This window comes from Conger conger, chromosome 15, assembly GCF_963514075.1.
Source record: "Conger conger chromosome 15, fConCon1.1, whole genome shotgun sequence".
In the NCBI taxonomy this organism is placed as follows: domain Eukaryota; kingdom Metazoa; phylum Chordata; class Actinopteri; order Anguilliformes; family Congridae; genus Conger; species Conger conger.
The window spans coordinates 20,842,388-20,859,469 of NC_083774.1; the positions used below are offsets into that span (position 1 = coordinate 20,842,388).

Below are 17,082 nucleotides of genomic sequence, written 5' to 3' on the forward strand. Positions count from 1 at the left end.
TTGGTGGTTCAAGCCCTGGTCCAGCCACGATAAGATCCGCACAGCTGTTGGGGTCCCTGCGCAAGGGGGGATTGTCCCCTGCATAGTCTAATCAACTGTAAATCGCTATTGATAAAAGCGTGAACTAAATAACTGTAGGTCACCTGCAAGCTGTGCAGAATGATTTTTATAATTTACTCCCTTGCAGGAATTGCCTACCTGGGTGGAAGCTGCAGCTCCAGGAGGAGGTGTGTTCTGGTGGAGGACAACGGTTTCAACCTGCCCTTCACCATCGCCCATGAGCTAGGCCACAGGTGAGCACTGAGGGTGTGTGGGGTGGATCTGCAGGCACACACAGTGTGTGAAGAGATGGGACACACCGCTGACTCAAACTGCTGCCTTTACTGTGTGAAGCTCTTCAGCGTACTCATTCTACTCATTCTACTGACGGAGGGCCGCAATTAAACTGGAGCAAGTTATGGCTAATATATTCATCAGTTCAATGGATTTTATCATGTTCAAATTTCATCATCCCTAGATGTTTTGGCCGTGTTATATACATCGAGACAACACATATTTATTACTTTTCTTCATTGACATACTTATCTACTCATTTCTTTTTTTTGTGATGATAGTGGTGATATTTGGAAACCTCTTTTGGTTTCTTATAATCAATTATCAAAATTTATTCTGAAAATGAATAACAGAAGGAATATAAAGTTTAGCAGAAACAATATAGGGTTTAGCAGCCATATTTTACATTGGTTTCAGTAAAACGGGAAATTACTTCTCTACTGTGGAATTCAGTGATTTTTTATTCATTGTTTCCTGAGTCCCCTGAGCTGAGAGGAGGCTGGTGTTTTTCATTTGTGAATGTAGGTCAGGGTTTTGGGGACGATACACACTAATGATCTGCAGAGGAATCGTATTCTCTACTGCAGAACACTGATGCAGAACCAGTGGAGAACCACATCCTCTACTGCAGAACACTGATGCAGAACCAGTGGAGAATCACATTCTCTCCTGCAGAACACTGATAGAGAACATGTCGAGAATCGCTCCTTGGACTGTGTCGACTGTGTCATCTGTGTAGTTGAGCTGAGAGAGGTTGGAGACGGGCGTGTCCCAGTTGTGAGTGACATAAATGTATAGATATTAATCTCACTTCTCAGCCTGGGCATCAGCCACGATGATGATCATGCCTCCTGCACCAGCCACTCCCACATCATGTCCGGGGAGTGGGTCAAGGGCCGTAACCCCAGCAACCTGTCCTGGTCCAACTGTAGCCGTGGCGACCTGGAGAACTTCCTCAGGCAAGAGCAGAGTAAAGTCAATCTGTGTCATTTGCTACGGTTCATTCTGCCCTGTGTGACCGTGGGTTCTCGACCAGGTCAGAAGCCAGTGCCTGCCTGCTACATACAGACCCCCGCGGTCACACCCCCGCCCGCTCGCCCTCCAAGCTCCCCGGCATGCACTACAGTGTAGACGAACAGTGCCAGATCCTGTTTGGCTCCAACGCCACATTCTGCAGAGACATGGAGGTAAGGGCTGACTCATCACCGGCTTTGTCCTTCATTATGTTTCTGTCGTAACGCCAGATTTGGGTTAACACCGGGTATCTCCAACATAACATAAGCCTTCTCCTTTTCTTGGAAACTGGGCCAGGTTATACTCCATATTCAGTCTGTTGCTGCTGAACCTTGAGAAGAGTATTTCACAAAACCTCTCACAGTCCACTCCAACAGTGTTAATGGATAATATGTAAAATGCTTCAACTATGACGCATGGCTGAGTCAGTATAGTCAGGTACTGTATTGCTCGATAATGGTTCCAGATGAACGTGTCCGTGATGTCATGACATGGGAATGGATATAGGGTCTGCTCCTTGTCTTTCACCACTTGCAGAGATTCCTAGCAGTAAACACATCTATAATACATGTGTAGGCAGCAGAGGATGATGGGTAATCAGCACTGTTTGCCTTCATTAGCCTTCTTAAGACGGCTGTGACTGCAGGGTTCTGAATGAGAGCCAGCTCCTGCTGAGCTCTCCCTTCTCATCGCTCAGCTATTCTCAGGGGAGGTACAGTCCTGCCATGGTCCCCTCAGTGGGGACTCTTTGTGAAACCAAGAAATGAAAAGCTGCCATTGGCCGATTTTATCCAGCCTTTTGTAGCACTCTGTCCCCTCAATCTTGTTACTGTTACAGCAGGATTCTGTGTTCATACATTTCTGTTATGATGGTATTGTGCTGTCTCGTTTCTCTCTTGGGCCACGCCATGGGCAGGGAAGACTGATCTGTGTCTACTGTAGGCACACAGAAATGGCAGTGATCCTGCGGTGTGTTGAGCAGTGAGGCTGATGTGCACAGGTGTGTTTTTCAGCACCTGATGTGTGCAGGTCTGTGGTGTCTGGTGGAGGGGGAAGGGGAGGAATGCCAAACCAAACTGGACCCCCCTCTGGAAGGGACCGAGTGTGGCACTGACAAGGTGAGGCCCAAGTTCACTGGAGCTGATTGATGATATTGCAGCGACGTTGATTCAGGCGGTAAGAGCAGTCGTCTGGGAGTCGGAGGGTTGCCGGTTCAATTCCGCCCTGAGTGTGTCGAAGTGTACATGAGCAAGCCCTCTAACCCCCAAATGCTCCTGACGAGCTGGTTGGTGTCTTGCATGGTAGCCAATTTGGTGTGTGAATGTGTGAGAGAATGGCTGAATGAGAAGCATCAATTGTACAGTGCTTTGGATAAAGGTTCTATATAAATGCTCAGCATTTACCTTCCTAATTTTGAATGTTTTGTTTCCTGCGATCCCCAGAGCCAATTAAACATGTAATCAAAGGTATCTTTAGTCCATATGTATTTGGTCTGGACTGAACCACATCAAGAATAATTAATCTATGTGTATGTATTTGTATTTGTGTGTGTGTCGGTGTGTGCATGTGCATGTGCATGTGCTTGTGTGTGTGTGTGTGTGTGTGTGTGTGTGTGTGTGCGCGCACGTATTTGCATGCGTACGTATCTGTGTGTGTCTGTGTGTATCTGTGTGTATCTGTGTGTACATGTGTATCTCTGTTTGTGTGCGCATATCTGTATGTTTGTGTATACGCATGTGTGTGTGCGTATTTGTGCGTGTGTGTGTACATGTGTGTATATTTATCTGTGTGTGTGTGCTTATCTGTGCACATCTGTGTGTCTGTGTCTGTGTCTGTGTCTGTGTCTGTGTCTGTGTCTGTGTGTGTGTGTGTATGTGTGTATGTGTGTATGTGTGTGTGTGTGTGTGTGTGTGTGTGTGTGTGTGTGTGTGTGCGTGTGTGTGTGTGTGCGTGTGTGCGTGTGTGCGTGTGTGCGTGTGTGCGCGTGTGTGTGTGTGTGTGTATGTGTGTGTGTCAGTGGTGCAGGGCAGGGAGCTGTGTCAGTAAGGCCCCACTCCCCCAGCACGTGGATGGTGACTGGGGTCCCTGGAGCTCCTGGAGCACCTGTAGCCGCACCTGTGGGACCGGAGCCCGCTTCCGGCAGAGGAAGTGCGACAACCCGCCGTGAGTCTGACCACGACCGCTGACCGAGCACAACCGCTACACGCGGGGAAGGAAGGTGCTAGCCTGGCTCTGTCTGTCTGTGGGTCTTGGGGGTTTTCACTCAAACACTGTCTCTCTGTCCTGAGTTCAGCCCAGGCCCCACGGGCAGGCCCTGCCAGGGTGGCAGTGTGGAGCAGCAGGCCTGCCAGGCACCTCCCTGTGCCAAGGGTGTGCCCACCTTCAGGGACCAGCAGTGCCAGTCACACGGCAGTAAGCACAGCAGCAGTATGTGGACAGCAGTCATCAATGACGGTGAGCCAGCTGGGTAATCTGTCAAAATACACACTACAGACAAATATACATAACAGTCCACCCAATACACTGTACTGGCTAGACACTACAGACTACACACAAATATACATAACAGTCCACCCAATACACTCTACTGGCTAGACACTACAGACTACACACAAATATACATAACAGTCCACCCAATACACTGTACTGGCTAGACACTACAGACTACACACAAATATACATAACAGTCCACCCAATACACTCTACTGGCTAGACACTACATATACACAAATACAGACTACACAAATACACTACAATCAGACCTATACACTAGACTACACAAATGCACACTACAGTCACACAAATATACACTACAGACTAAACTACACCATAAGACACCCAAATGCGCACTAGTCACAAATGCACTTTACAGACACACATATACACTACAGACTCACAAATACATGCTACAGACTCATGAATACACACTACAGACACAAATACAGTACATGCTACATACTCACAAATACACACCACAAATGCACACTACAGACTACACACATACACACTATAGACCACACAAATACACACTAAAGACGCACAAATACACACTGCAAATACACAGTACAGATACAGACTACACAGACAATGGCTGCAATCTGCTGCAGTAGTACATAGGTGCAGTGGACCTGTGAAAACAGAGGGCTTGCATCTTTGATTCCCCCTGTGCCATTGAAGATATGTGTCCTGAACCGGTTCAGTAAATATCCACCTGAATTAATCTATAGCTTATAAGCTCGCAATATGTGCCAGGCAGCAGTGTGGCCAAGTGCCAGGAAATTGTTTGGCCGTAATATTTTAACCAGGCTGCTCCTGTGCTTCATATCACTGTTGTACCCTGGGTCCCAGCCCCACAGCACTCTCTTCGCACCATCAGTCCTTTTCCTGAAGATTCTGCAGGAAAACAGATTTATGAAGTCACATCTGAAATCTGAGCTGCTTTATTAGTTAAGTAAGTACTAAGGCTAAATCCCCAGTGATGTAGTGGATCTTTACCCTGTGATGTTCTGTGATTTGTGTGTTTTTTAGAGAAGCCCTGTGCCCTCTTCTGCTCCCCTTTGGGGCAGGAAGTTCCGGTTCTGGTGGCGGAACGGGTTCTGGATGGGACGCCCTGCGGGCCGTATGAGACGGACCTGTGTGTGAGCGGCGTGTGCCAGGTGAGGGCCTCGGTCTGGCTTTGTGTGTGTGTGTACGTGCATGGGTTTGTGCATGTGTGTGTTAGTGGGCTTCCGCATGTGTGTGCTTCCGTGTGCTTCCGTGTGTGTCCGCGTGTCCGTGTGTCCGTGTCTGTGTGTGTGCTAAAGCCTGTTAGCCTGCAATGCAGTCTCTAAGCGCTGACTCTATGGATGTGTTGAGGACTGTGCAGGTTTTGCTACAGCATGCAGGTCTGCTGTCTGTATGGCAGAGCTATGAGTACAGCACTGTGTTTACATGTGATGACATCATAATCCGTGGTCTCGGCTTCAGCCGGTTGGCTGCGATGAGATCATTGGCTCATTGGCTGCGGAGGATCACTGCGGCCTGTGTGGGGGTGACGGTCAGTCCTGTGAGGTGGTGAAGGGACACTTCAATCAAAGCACGGGAAACGGTGAGTCACTCAGTGCCTGTTACGAGCACGCTCCATACGTACGTACTGAGGACCTGCCAAAGCTACTGCTACACTGAGGGAAAGTGCATTTGGTGGTAGTATTGACTGCTGCTCTTGAGGGACTGGATTTCGTTTCTCACTCACCGAATTGAAGCAGTAAATGCTCTGAGAACATGGTTGTGACCCTTTCATTAATTTGACTGACACCCTCATCCCACACCTCATCTTTTTCTCCTGCCCCCTCGCCCTCCATTACAGGATACACTGAGGCTGTGGTCATCCCCGTCGGTGCACGGAGGGTCAAGGTGGAGGAGAACATGCCGTCACAAGGCTTCCTAGGTAAGCTCTGATTGGGTAAACACTGACTGGCTAAGCTCTGATTGGGTAAGCACTGACTCGGTAAGCTCTGATTTGGTAAACACTTACTGGGTATGCTCTGATTGGGTAAGTACTGACTGGGTGAGCTCTGATTGGGTAAACACTGACTGGGTATGCTCTGATTGGGTAAGTACTGACTGGGTGAGCTCTGATTGGGTAAACACTGACTGGCTAAGCTCTGATTGGGTAAGCACTGACTCGCTAAGCTCTGATTTGGTAAACACTTACTGGGTATGCTCTGATTGGGTAAGTACTGACTGGGTGAGCTCTGATTGGGTAAACACTGACTGGGTATGCTCTGATTGGGTAAGTACTGACTGGGTGAGCTCTGATTGGGTAAACACTGACTGGGTAAGCTCTGATTGGGTAAACACTGACTGGGTAAGCTCTGATTGGGTAAGCACTGACTGTTCTTGGTAAAAATTCGCTCTGACCTGCAGGAAGGTGCTGCTCTCCCTCAGTCTCCCATAGAGGCTGAAGCTACATCTGTTATGTCCAACTCAATAAATCAGGCCTCAATCACTATGGCCCATCTGTCCTTTAGATGCTGCACTGGATCTCAGAAGGCCACAGTCATATTTGGTATTTCTGAAGCGACATTGCGCTGGTTCTGTAAGTGCCCAGCAGTGACACAGTGGGGACTAATGAAGCCCCAGATGATCTTACTGTGAAGAAAGAAGTCTATCTCTACTGGGCCCTCTGTTCTGAAGCCATCAATATTCTGTTTGAAAGCACCCAGTATTCTACTGTGAAGCAATCAATATTACATCTGAAAGTTAATATTCTGTTTTTATATGTTCACTTTCTGATCAGAAGTGGAGAAATATCATTATCAAGAGATTTCTAGTGTTTAGAAGCCTTCTTGTGGGAATTTGAATATTCCCTTTGAAAACTGTTAATATTCCTGTTAGATAAAGATTAATATTGTTTTTGCAGGTGGTTAACTCTCCTTTGGCTAGTGATTAATATTCTTTTTGGAGGTGTATAATACTCCGTTTGAAGTTAGTTGTTATTCTGTGTCACGTTTTGGAATTTGTCGTGCTTGAGTCGGTTGGTGCCGGCGTCTTGGCTGCACTCTTTGTTATTCATTGGCTTGTCCCTAGAGAGCCAGAGGAAAGGTCTCTGTGATACAGTCTAATTCGCAGCATCTGTCTCATCTCATGTCTTTCTTTTATGTGCATCAGTCAGACGGATATAAAAATGCATAATAAATAAGTGAGCCCCGCTCAGCTATGTGGAGCTGCTCTGTGACTGTCTGTGTGATTCTGTAGTTCCGTATCTGTTATTCTGCTTGATACTGCTGCTTCCTTAACTACTAAAGATGATAATCGTTATGGCTGATATTATCTTTGTCATAATCTCAATAACAGTCAAACTCGGTATAATGAGTATAATGAATATACCCCACATGAATCATAATTTCGATAACAGGTAACATGATTATGGGGAACAGTGTTGGGAGTGGGTTGAGGCTGCCCTCAGGACCTGTGTGGTGGGACTGTAAAGGTATGCTGATGGACTCCAATAAAGAGGGTGGGGCGTTGTCATGGTTACATGTTGTCATGTGAGCGTGGATAGCGATAGGAGGCTTCAGGAAGCTACCATTGGCCATCATGTGGTTGAAAGTACATGAGGTCTGATCCCATTTTGGAGTAGATAAAAGTTTGTGTGGTGGTCATAGTCAATTCTCTCACTGTGGTCATGGTCATGTCTCTGAGCTGTGGTCACGGTCAGGCCTCTCTCTGTGAGCTGTGGTCATGGTCAAGTGTCTCTGCAAGCTCCGCCCATGGTATTGTGACAGGTTCTCTTTATTTCAGCCCTAAAAGACTCTAGTAACGGCTCCATCAACAGCGACTGGAAGATTGAGCTGCCTGGGGAGTTTCAGCTGGCAGGAACCATGGTCCGCTATGTGAGGAGGGGCCTTTGGGAAAAGATGTCCGCCAAGGGACCCACAAAGATGCCCCTGCACCTCATGGTACTCTTTCCCTAGTTGCGTACCATAAAAACCCCTTGTGCACCTCATGGTTCTGTCCAGACCCTTGGTCTATTTAACTAATAATAATAATTTGTCAGTTAACTGACTCCTTTATCCAAAGTGACTTCCAGTTGGTTAGACTAAGCAGGTATACCCCCTCGAGCAATGGGGGGGGTTAAAGCTTTGCTCAAGGGCCCAACAGCTGTGCGGATGTTATCGTGGCTTCCCCAGGTCTTGGTAGTTACTTGTCCATTTTGCCCTCAGGTGCTGCTCTTCCACGGCCAGGCCTACAGCATCCAGTACGAGTACACAGTCTCTCTCAACCGCTCTGTGTCTGAGGCTGCAAGGCCTGGGGGTCGCCAGCAGGGGGAGGCAGAGCAGCAGGAGGAGCCGGGGCTCATGTATGTGTGGATGCACAGCCGCTGGGAGAACTGCAGTGTCCAGTGTGGTGGAGGTGAGTCTGTACCACTCACAGCCTCTGGGAGAACTGCAGTGTCCAGTGTGGTGGAGGTGAGTCTGTACGAGTCAGAGGTGCTGGAAGAACTGCACTGTCCAGTGTGGTGGAGGTGAGTCTGTACGAGTCAGAGCTGCTGGAAGAACTGCAGTGTCCAGTGTGGTGGAGGTGAGTCTGTACCACTCACAGCCTCTGGGAGAACTGCAGTGTCCAGTGTGGTGGAGGTGAGTCTACGAGTCAGAGCTGCTGGGAGAACTGCAGTGTCCAGTGTGGTGGAGGTGAGTTAGGGTTTGGGTTAGGGTTAGGACAAGGTCACACAGCTTCCATGGCGATCGTGTGATGTATTTTTATCAATCTCACGGACGCTGCAAGGCCTGACTGCTGAGTGGATTATCTCAGCACCCAACGGACAGCAGTGGTATGGTAACTGGCTTCTTTTTCCATGGAAGTAGTTCACATGGTCTCTGGAGTTTGGATGTATATGACGGCGTCAGGTATGATTCAAGAAAAAAAAAGAAGAGGGAGAGCCAGGACCCCATAATGGCGCCAATAATTGGCATTATACATCATAAAAAGTTTAATTTTATAATCGTTGATATGGTTTATTGACTGTTCGTACCTCTAGCCAGCAATACTGTATATAACTAATTTGTACCCTAAGAGAACATTCCTATACTTTCTGGGTACATTCGGGAAATGTGATTCTTGAAGAACAACACTGTGACTTTATTTCTGAGAGTGTACAGTATTTGCAATGTGTCTGTGAATTTGTACATTTTGTTTCTGTTGCCCCACTTCTGATACTTGCATCTCTGTTGGGAAGAGATTTATAATGAAAGCAGAACCAATCTGATTACATCAGGTTCTGTTCCAGTGGAATCCAGATTCATCCTATGTCATCATCAAAGTGTGCTCAGCATGCCAGCTAACAGCACGGTTAATGCAACATTGTTTTGCAGCATTGCCCAGCATCTGTTATAATACATTGTGGTACACTGTGCACAGCTCACACTGCGCAACATCGCTCCCGACATTTACGGCGTGCCTTCAGCTATAACAGTATTCACTATTTAAAAACCCAAAAACAACTTGACTTTCATATTGCAAATACTGTTCCTGCAGCACTGTAAAGTAAGCATCAACAGCTATGTTCTGTGGTTGGGTTATGTAGAAAGTGCTATAAGCATAAATCCATTAAACATACAGACACTGGTGTTCTCTGACCTGATTTAAATGCTTATTATTTTTCTTTTTATTCTTATGTGTAAATAAACAACAGTGTGTTTTCTTAGTTTAATTATTCATACAGTAATTCTGGTGGGATGTTCTCTATGACTGCTGTTTTTTTTTTTTTAATGGAAATATTTGTATGTATCTGTAAGGGCTTGTACATGCGGGGCATTTGCTTGTGGGAGAGAGTCCATGCCAACCCTAGCAGAAGGTAGAAAGAGTTCTGTGCTCTCAGATCCTTCCGTCTCACCTGTGATTGGTCAACAGCAGCCTCTGTGTGTACTTGGCTCTGGGAGGACTACTGTGGTGTGGAAGCTGTGTTGGTAGTATGATGGCTGCAGTTGTTTGCTGCTTCTAATGAGCTCTTCCCTTTCATGATTGCCCCTCGGTCTCAGAAAGCCCTGATGAAATTCATTCGGGGATAATGTAGCTTTAGGCCATGGAGCCACTATTTTATTTGGAATAATATTCCAGTGACTCCAATAACTCATTCCGGTTTAGCGCAGTATTAAGGGCTGTCTTCTGGGGCAGCTAACGGCAGTGTGAAAAATATAATAACGTGCAAAATCAATTGAATATCAGTCCCACTGTGTGCTGCTTTTATGCCTGCAGCAGAAAGGCTGGATGAAGTCTACAGTGAGTCTGTCTGTCTGTCTGTCTGTCTGTCTGTCTGTCATTGTGTGCTTTCTTAGCAGGTAAATGTGGGCTTTCATTTCATTCCTTTCACTCCATTCTCACCGCTATACACTGTATGCTAATGTAGTTCAGGTTGAGCCACCTGGGTCAGACAAGCCCCTTACTTAATCCGTCATGTTCTGCTATGATACTTGATGATACTTGATATTGCACTATATATCATATTCCACAGTGACAGCACTGTAACTGTCTATCCGTCTGTAGGGGACAGAAAGACTGTTGTTTCGTGCGCAGTGGTTGCGAACAGGACTCTGAGTGTGGTCAATGACAGCTACTGCCACCTGGAGAACCGGCCGCTTCCTGAGGTCAGACGCTGCCACACCCACCCATGCCCGGCACAGTAAGGGCCCCTGCTTCTGTTACACCGACCCTGTCTTTAAGGTGCTGTGGAGAATTAAAGCTGCCATTTTTAATCACAGCATGTTTGACCTTATGCAGTGTGGAAGGGCTTTTAAACAGATGCCAGGAAATATGTGCTGTGTGGTTAACTGTGTGGATGCAGGCTGGACTGTGCTGTGTGGTTAACTGTGTGGATGCTGGACTATGCTGGGTGGTTAACTGTGTGGATGCTGGACTATGCTGTGTGGTTAACTGTGTGGATGCTGGACTGTGCTTTGTGGTTAACTGTATGGATGCTGGACTGTGCTGTGTGGTTAACTGTGTGGATGCTAGACTGTGCTGTGTGGTTAACTGTATGGATGCTGGACTGTGCTGTGTGGTTAACTGTGGATGCTGGACTGTGCTGTGTGGTTAACTGTGTGGATGCTAGACTGTGCTGTGTGGTTAACTGTGTGGATGCTGGACTGTGCTGGGTGGTTATCTGTATGGATGCTGGACTGTGCTGTGTGGTTAACTGTGTGGATGCTGGACTGTGCTGTGTGGTTATCTGTATGGATGCTGGACTGTGCTGTGTGGTTATCTGTATGGATGCTGGACTGTGCTGTGTGGTTAACTGTGTGTACTTGGGCCGGACTTCTGCAGGTGGGTGCCAGGTGCGTGGGGGACCTGCTCTGTGACCTGTGGGGCGGGGCTGCAGGTGCGGGATGTGGTCTGCGTGTCCCAGCTGCAGAACGGGTCTTATACCCGCACCCTGGATTGGCCCTGCAGCAGACCCAAGCCCCCGCCCACACAGGGCTGTGAGGACCGCCGCTGCCCTGCCCAATGGGAGACTTCCGAGTGGACTAAGGTTCCGCCCATCCCTCTGCCATGGGTTACATTACAATAGCTTATGCATCAGAACATCATCATTTATATTATGGCATACTAACACTGAATACTGTCTGTCTCTGTCTCTGTCTCTGTCTCTCTCAGTGCTCGTCAAAATGTGGCCATGGCACCCGCAGGCGTTCTGTCGCGTGTAACAGCCTACAGGACATGTGTGACTCCACCTCTCGGCCCACGGAGGAGGAGCCCTGTGAGGACCACACCCACTGCAATGAGTGGCAGACTGGAGAGTGGTCAAAGGTGTGAACTACTGCCCTATCACACGTGCGCATAGACACACACACACACACACACACACACACACACACACACAGTAAAGCATAACTAACAATATCAATTATCATATTATTTCATTCTGCCTCTTAGTGCTCATCAACTTGTGGGAGGGGCCACCAGTCCAGGGTTGTCCAGTGTATGCATAAAGTGACTGGGCGCCATGGCAACGACTGTCCAATATATTTCAAGCCCCCAGCCTCCAGACGTTGCAGCCAAGGGCTGTGCACGAAAAACATGAACGGTATCACCTTCACCAGGCTTGGTCTGTAAACATAATTTCACCGCTGAGCTGCGGTGGCTGGCTCTGATTCCCCATTTTAAAAGGCTGCTTAAATCAACACAGAGCCATGTGAAGTCAGTTTGCGATAGAGGAAAGCTTCCGAAACAGCGACAGCTGGTCTGAATTTTTAGATAAATGTGTAGACTTTTTGAGCCCCCTGTAATGATGAGTTCCATAAATCTTTTATGCAAAGTTTAATTCAGTTATTACATTTTTATTGTGTTTGCTCAGGTTTTTTAAAACTGTATGCGCTTGTTAAAGCAGTAGAGAAGGGAGAAGGGTGTGTGTTTGGGTGGATGTAGTGGCATTGGGGTGTGTCAGTGCTGTTCAAGGTGATGGTGATGATGACGCTGTTCCTGTCCAGCAGCTTTGACCCAGCGCCCAGTGGCTTTGACCCTGCGCCCAGAAGCTTTGACCCAGCGCCCAGCGGCTTTGACCCAGCACCCAGAGGCTTTGACCCAGCACCCAGAAGCTTTGACCCAGCACTCAGAGGCTTTGACCCAGCGCCCAGCCACTTTGACCCAGCACCCAGCCACTTTGACCCAGCGCCCAGCCGCTTTGACCCAGCGCTGTGGGCGGGACCGCTGGGCTGCATTGTGCCAGCTGGTCCGGGAAAAGCAGCTCTGCCAGGTCAGGAGATGGCACCAGGACTGCTGCCAAACCTGCCAGGACCTCACCACAAACACCGCCCCTCAAAACAGCTAACGGTTCTCGCTGCCCGTGCTGTATCACCGAGACTGTATCTACTGTCATCATTAATATGTCTGTTTAAACAAAATAACCCAGCGGAAGACATGGGAAGTAAGAGTGGCTTCCAAAATGTCACCTAAGATAGGGGTTTGGCACTGCAGACAGAGCAGCAGGAACACTCAGGTCCTATAGCTTGCCTACACTTAAACTGTTACCTGAAGAATTTATGGTTCAGTCTAGGTCATACCACTGTTCCCATTCACAGACTGAGATGAATAGAGAGGGTCACGGACAGACAGGCAGGCAAGTGTGTGTGAGAGAGAGAGAGAGAGAGAGAGAGAGAGAGAGCAGGCAAGTCCCACAGAATTGTTCTCCAGGTTGATTACTGGTCAACAGAGATGATATTTACTGAAACTCTTCAGCAGCTGCTGGGCTGTACCTTACTGTTGATCTGGAGCCCCATTCGCATTAGGGGGAGTGTGGTATCATGGGTAATGAGCTGGGGATGTACCGTTGGTTGTGGGTTTGGTCACCACTGCTCCTATTGGCCCTTCATAAGGCATGCAACCTTGGTTACACCCACTCTTTATTTTGCTGTTTATTATGGTTGTTTTTTTATTCTTATTAATACCTAGTGGCACATTACTTACTGGTTTATTTCTTTACCACTGTTGCCATTTGTTTTTCTTATTAATCCAATATCTTTTGATATCCATGTACTGTAAGACTTCAGTTGCACAGATTGTTTGGATATGAAATGGTCATGAAGATCTATGGTGCTGATTTGGTAAAATATGTCTAAAGATTTTAGTATTAAATGCTGGAAAAATTTGTGTATTCCAGGGATATAACAATCAGTTTTATGTAAACGATTTTCTTAGCATTTTTTGTACTTGCATATGTGTGCTGATGTACAGAAAAATAGTAATGCTTTCAGAAAAAAAAGTGTATTGTAAATTAATTGTTTTCTAATTATTTGATCAGAATAAAAACTTAAGTTATATATTTTATTCAAATATATTTGTCATAACTAAGAGACCTTGTGTTGGATCCATTGGGTATATTTGTACTTGAGCCGTGTATGTGAAGTGAAGAGGAAACCATTAACAAACATGGATCAGTGATGGGGTAAAAGAAAAGCAAAATAAAACTGCCCTAAATTATGAAGAAATCTATTATTATTATTATTATTATTATTAGTGGTATTTCTATTGCTATTATTATTTTCTTATTATTGATAATATATGCAGTGAAAGTTATTTCTTAATGGTGCTTTCTCATGGTGTATTTTCACATTTTGGTACTGTTATCACAATCACAGCTTGACATTTCCCTGTATGTTAATATGCAGGTGGGTTCAGTGAGCTGAGGAGGACACACACACAGTTCTCCACCTGATAGACGCCACAGGTCCCTGTGTTCCAGCTTGAGAAGCAAGTGAAAGGGAAGGTCACTGACACTTTTATTGATGCCGTGTCAGACTAACTGGCTAGATGAAGTCCCCTTTTCTAGACCTCAGGCTATCAACTGTCATTGGTGGAAAAGCCAGAATATATGTAGCAATGTGCAAGTTTTGCTTAATGAGGAATGTGTGTAAATTTTATTAGTCATAATGTGACATCACATAATAACAAGGAGCTCAAGACATCACTTCCTGTTCAGCGCCCGTAACCGCAGTTCTTACCCAGCATCTGTGTTGAGTGGGTCTAATAGCACTTCCTGCTAAGTGGGTCCAAAAGCAATTCCTATTGAGCAGCTCAGGCAGCAATTTGTGTTGAGTGGCTCTAACAGCACTTCTTCTAGAGCCCCCGTGACGGACCTTTCTGTTGAGCGGCTGTGACGGGTGGGCCTGTAGAGGTGCTCTGGACCTCTGGGCTTCATGCACTGACGCTCAGCGATTGGCGCTCGTAGCTGAAGGTGCTGGATCGCTGTGGGTGAGTGCAAATGAGACCAGGGCTGTGGTGTTCGATGCAGAATAGAGTCCGGTGAGTCACTCTCGGGCTGAGGTGAGGGGAGGGGAGGGGAGGGGAGGGAGAGGCTGGTGGAGACGGCAGCTGTTAAGCGCCTCACGCTAGCAGCTTTGGCCTCACCTCACCCCTGAGTTGTCTGGGATGTGTTCGTCACTGTTGTTTAAGATAATTTAATTACATCGCATATTTCTCCTTCACATTGAAGGCAGGCTTTAATCACAGCTTTTGTCAGCCAGGCAGCCAGGCTGTGAAATTAATTAATCTGTCTTCTGTAGAGGGTTGGATGTCTCTGTGTCGGTCACAGGGACATGATGGTATTCAAAACAATCCATTCTAGTTCATTGTATTTGTTTTTTTAATTAAAGTATGTGTCTAGTGAACAGCATTACAAATTATTTACATAATAATGGTTGTTAATAATGCTGTTTTCATCTGTAGCGCTCATTCATATACTTGTCCTTATTGATGTATGATGCTAGTCAAGTAGGATGTACCAATGTTGTTGATGTTGGAGGCTTTAGGTAGGGCAGTGTCTGTAAACAGTGTTTTGTCACTGTTCACTTACAGCACTTGATTGGTTAGGATGGAGGAGACCAGCAGGTCAGTACAGCTCTACTCTCTACACTAAGTTGTTGGAATGGAGAGATAATATTGCTGAACTGGGAGGTCTATTTCTATGTATTACTTGGAGACCGTTCTGTATTGGTTGGGGAGAATGCTGATATGCTGTCTGGAGAATGTGGTTTATTGATGGGAGAACATTTCTGTGTTGGCAGATGAACGTTACTGTTTTGGAGAGAGGACATTGCTGTTTTGGCAAGATACAAAGTGTCTGCATCCTGTCTGGTGAAAAACCCAGGTGCTTTAGGGTCAGTTTGGTTGCTAAGGAAACATGCTCCAGATTACCCTCAGGTATGGCCAGAGTATACAATCTGTTATCCTCTCCACCTCCTCCTGCAGCCACCAATCCGCTTCCTGCTCATGCCCTGTATTTGTATAGGCAGGAAGGGGGCAAGCCAGGTTACAGGAGGGCTGCAGACAAGCAATCCAACTCAGTTGGAGGAGGGGGGGAGTGACTGTTTTATCACCGTCTTACAGTGATAATTCCTAACAGTCCCTATCCATTTTCCCCAATCTAAATAACTGCTCATAACTTCATTTGAGCTATGCTGTGCTATAAGCTGTGTGCTGTTTACCACTTAAACCCCGTTCTACCCCACCCCCCCCCACCTAACCCGGCTGAGTGATGCTCATGTTTTTCCATGAGATTTCATGTGGAGGAAATAAAAATAGGGAGTTTAACACGGCTGAAACTTCTCCCTCGAGTCCTCTGCTGAGGTGTCTGGGAGACCTTGTTCTCTCCTTCAGCTCTGAGAGGGAAAGTGACAGGGGCTTTCAGTGCGTCATTAGGGATGTGCTGATGTCACAGAGGGCAGGAACGTCAGTGAGCATGTGAACAGCTGCTGCAGTTAACTTTGCTCTTTATATTTCAGTAAATTAATTCTATTTTCTCCTGTGCTGATGATGATGGCCGCAGGCCCCACTCTTACACTGAGATTTCAACATCGACTTTACTGTACTGTACCACTGTTTATATTTTAAGCGTGCCGCGCGTACCATAAATCTTTCTTGCATAACGTATTTCTGTTGTGTTTTTCTCGACTGTAGAGTATGATAGGAAAAATTACCTTTTAATCTGAAATGAAAAGCATGAGTCGTAGATCTTGATCTGTTTTGAAAGACCCTGCTGACAGGAAGATCAATGGTGTTTACTCAGGTATGGGCAGATTATTAATGGCCATGGCTGGGAAAGAACAGTCGACTATACCCTATACTAACCTGCCTGAAGTCCTCAAAGCACCCCATGATGACCTCATCATACCCCAACGCACAAGTTTCTGGTGACCTCGTAGTACCCCACATCTCACCTCACACTATCCGTCACCCACAGTGTAATACAGTTACCCAGGAAACAGCATTACCCCCACCCCCCACCCCTCCCTCGAACAGAGCCACAACTTTGCCCTCTAGTGGTCACTTTGAAAGAAGTACCCATCAACTATGTTGTTCAAAAGCTATTAGTCAATATATCCCCTGGCTTCTATAATCCAGTATTTTCTCATCAATTATTAATAAGGCTTATTATGTTTTACTTCCCATATGAGCAGCTTTTGATGGTATTTTTGAACAAGGTATTTTTTCTCTTGAGATCACCCCTCAGAGAATAAATTACCCTGTCAAACTGTAAATGTGCAAAATGGAGGACAGGTTGAATACTTGCTACACAACAATTTTCTTGCCATACATATTTAATGATGTTGCTGGAAAGAAATAAAGCATAAGAGTTCTAACAATCATGCAAATAAATCACTACCTCTAACCTGTATGGAACTCGTGTCAGGATTTATAGACCCTGAAGCTTCAGTAGCAAACCTCTTCTGCTGTGTGCAGGATCTGTAGCTGGCTCAAGTCCTT

At 46.4% G+C, this 17,082-nt stretch overlaps 1 protein-coding gene across 3 annotated transcripts in view; it reads left to right on the plus strand.

Annotated features, from left to right (window-relative positions):
• LOC133111495 (A disintegrin and metalloproteinase with thrombospondin motifs 17-like) overlaps positions 1-13,671 on the plus strand; it is a 22,432-nt gene extending 8,761 nt beyond the window's left edge. For 2 of the 3 annotated variants that reach the window (XM_061221903.1, XM_061221906.1), the window contains 16 exons: positions 188-293; positions 1,152-1,292; positions 1,370-1,520; positions 2,361-2,465; positions 3,365-3,510; positions 3,641-3,801; positions 4,876-5,003; positions 5,314-5,434; positions 5,693-5,773; positions 7,630-7,787; positions 8,052-8,241; positions 10,372-10,507; positions 11,149-11,353; positions 11,479-11,631; positions 11,758-11,908; positions 12,312-13,671. In XM_061221903.1, coding sequence (XP_061077887.1) covers positions 188-293; positions 1,152-1,292; positions 1,370-1,520; positions 2,361-2,465; positions 3,365-3,510; positions 3,641-3,801; positions 4,876-5,003; positions 5,314-5,434; positions 5,693-5,773; positions 7,630-7,787; positions 8,052-8,241; positions 10,372-10,507; positions 11,149-11,353; positions 11,479-11,631; positions 11,758-11,908; positions 12,312-12,652 — 2,474 coding nt within the window. In that variant the 3' untranslated portion in view covers positions 12,653-13,671. The remainder of the gene's footprint in view (positions 1-187; positions 294-1,151; positions 1,293-1,369; positions 1,521-2,360; positions 2,466-3,364; positions 3,511-3,640; positions 3,802-4,875; positions 5,004-5,313; positions 5,435-5,692; positions 5,774-7,629; positions 7,788-8,051; positions 8,242-10,371; positions 10,508-11,148; positions 11,354-11,478; positions 11,632-11,757; positions 11,909-12,311) is intronic. The other variant, XM_061221904.1, reaches the window with a different exon arrangement.
• The last annotated feature ends 3,411 nt before the right edge of the window (positions 13,672-17,082 follow it).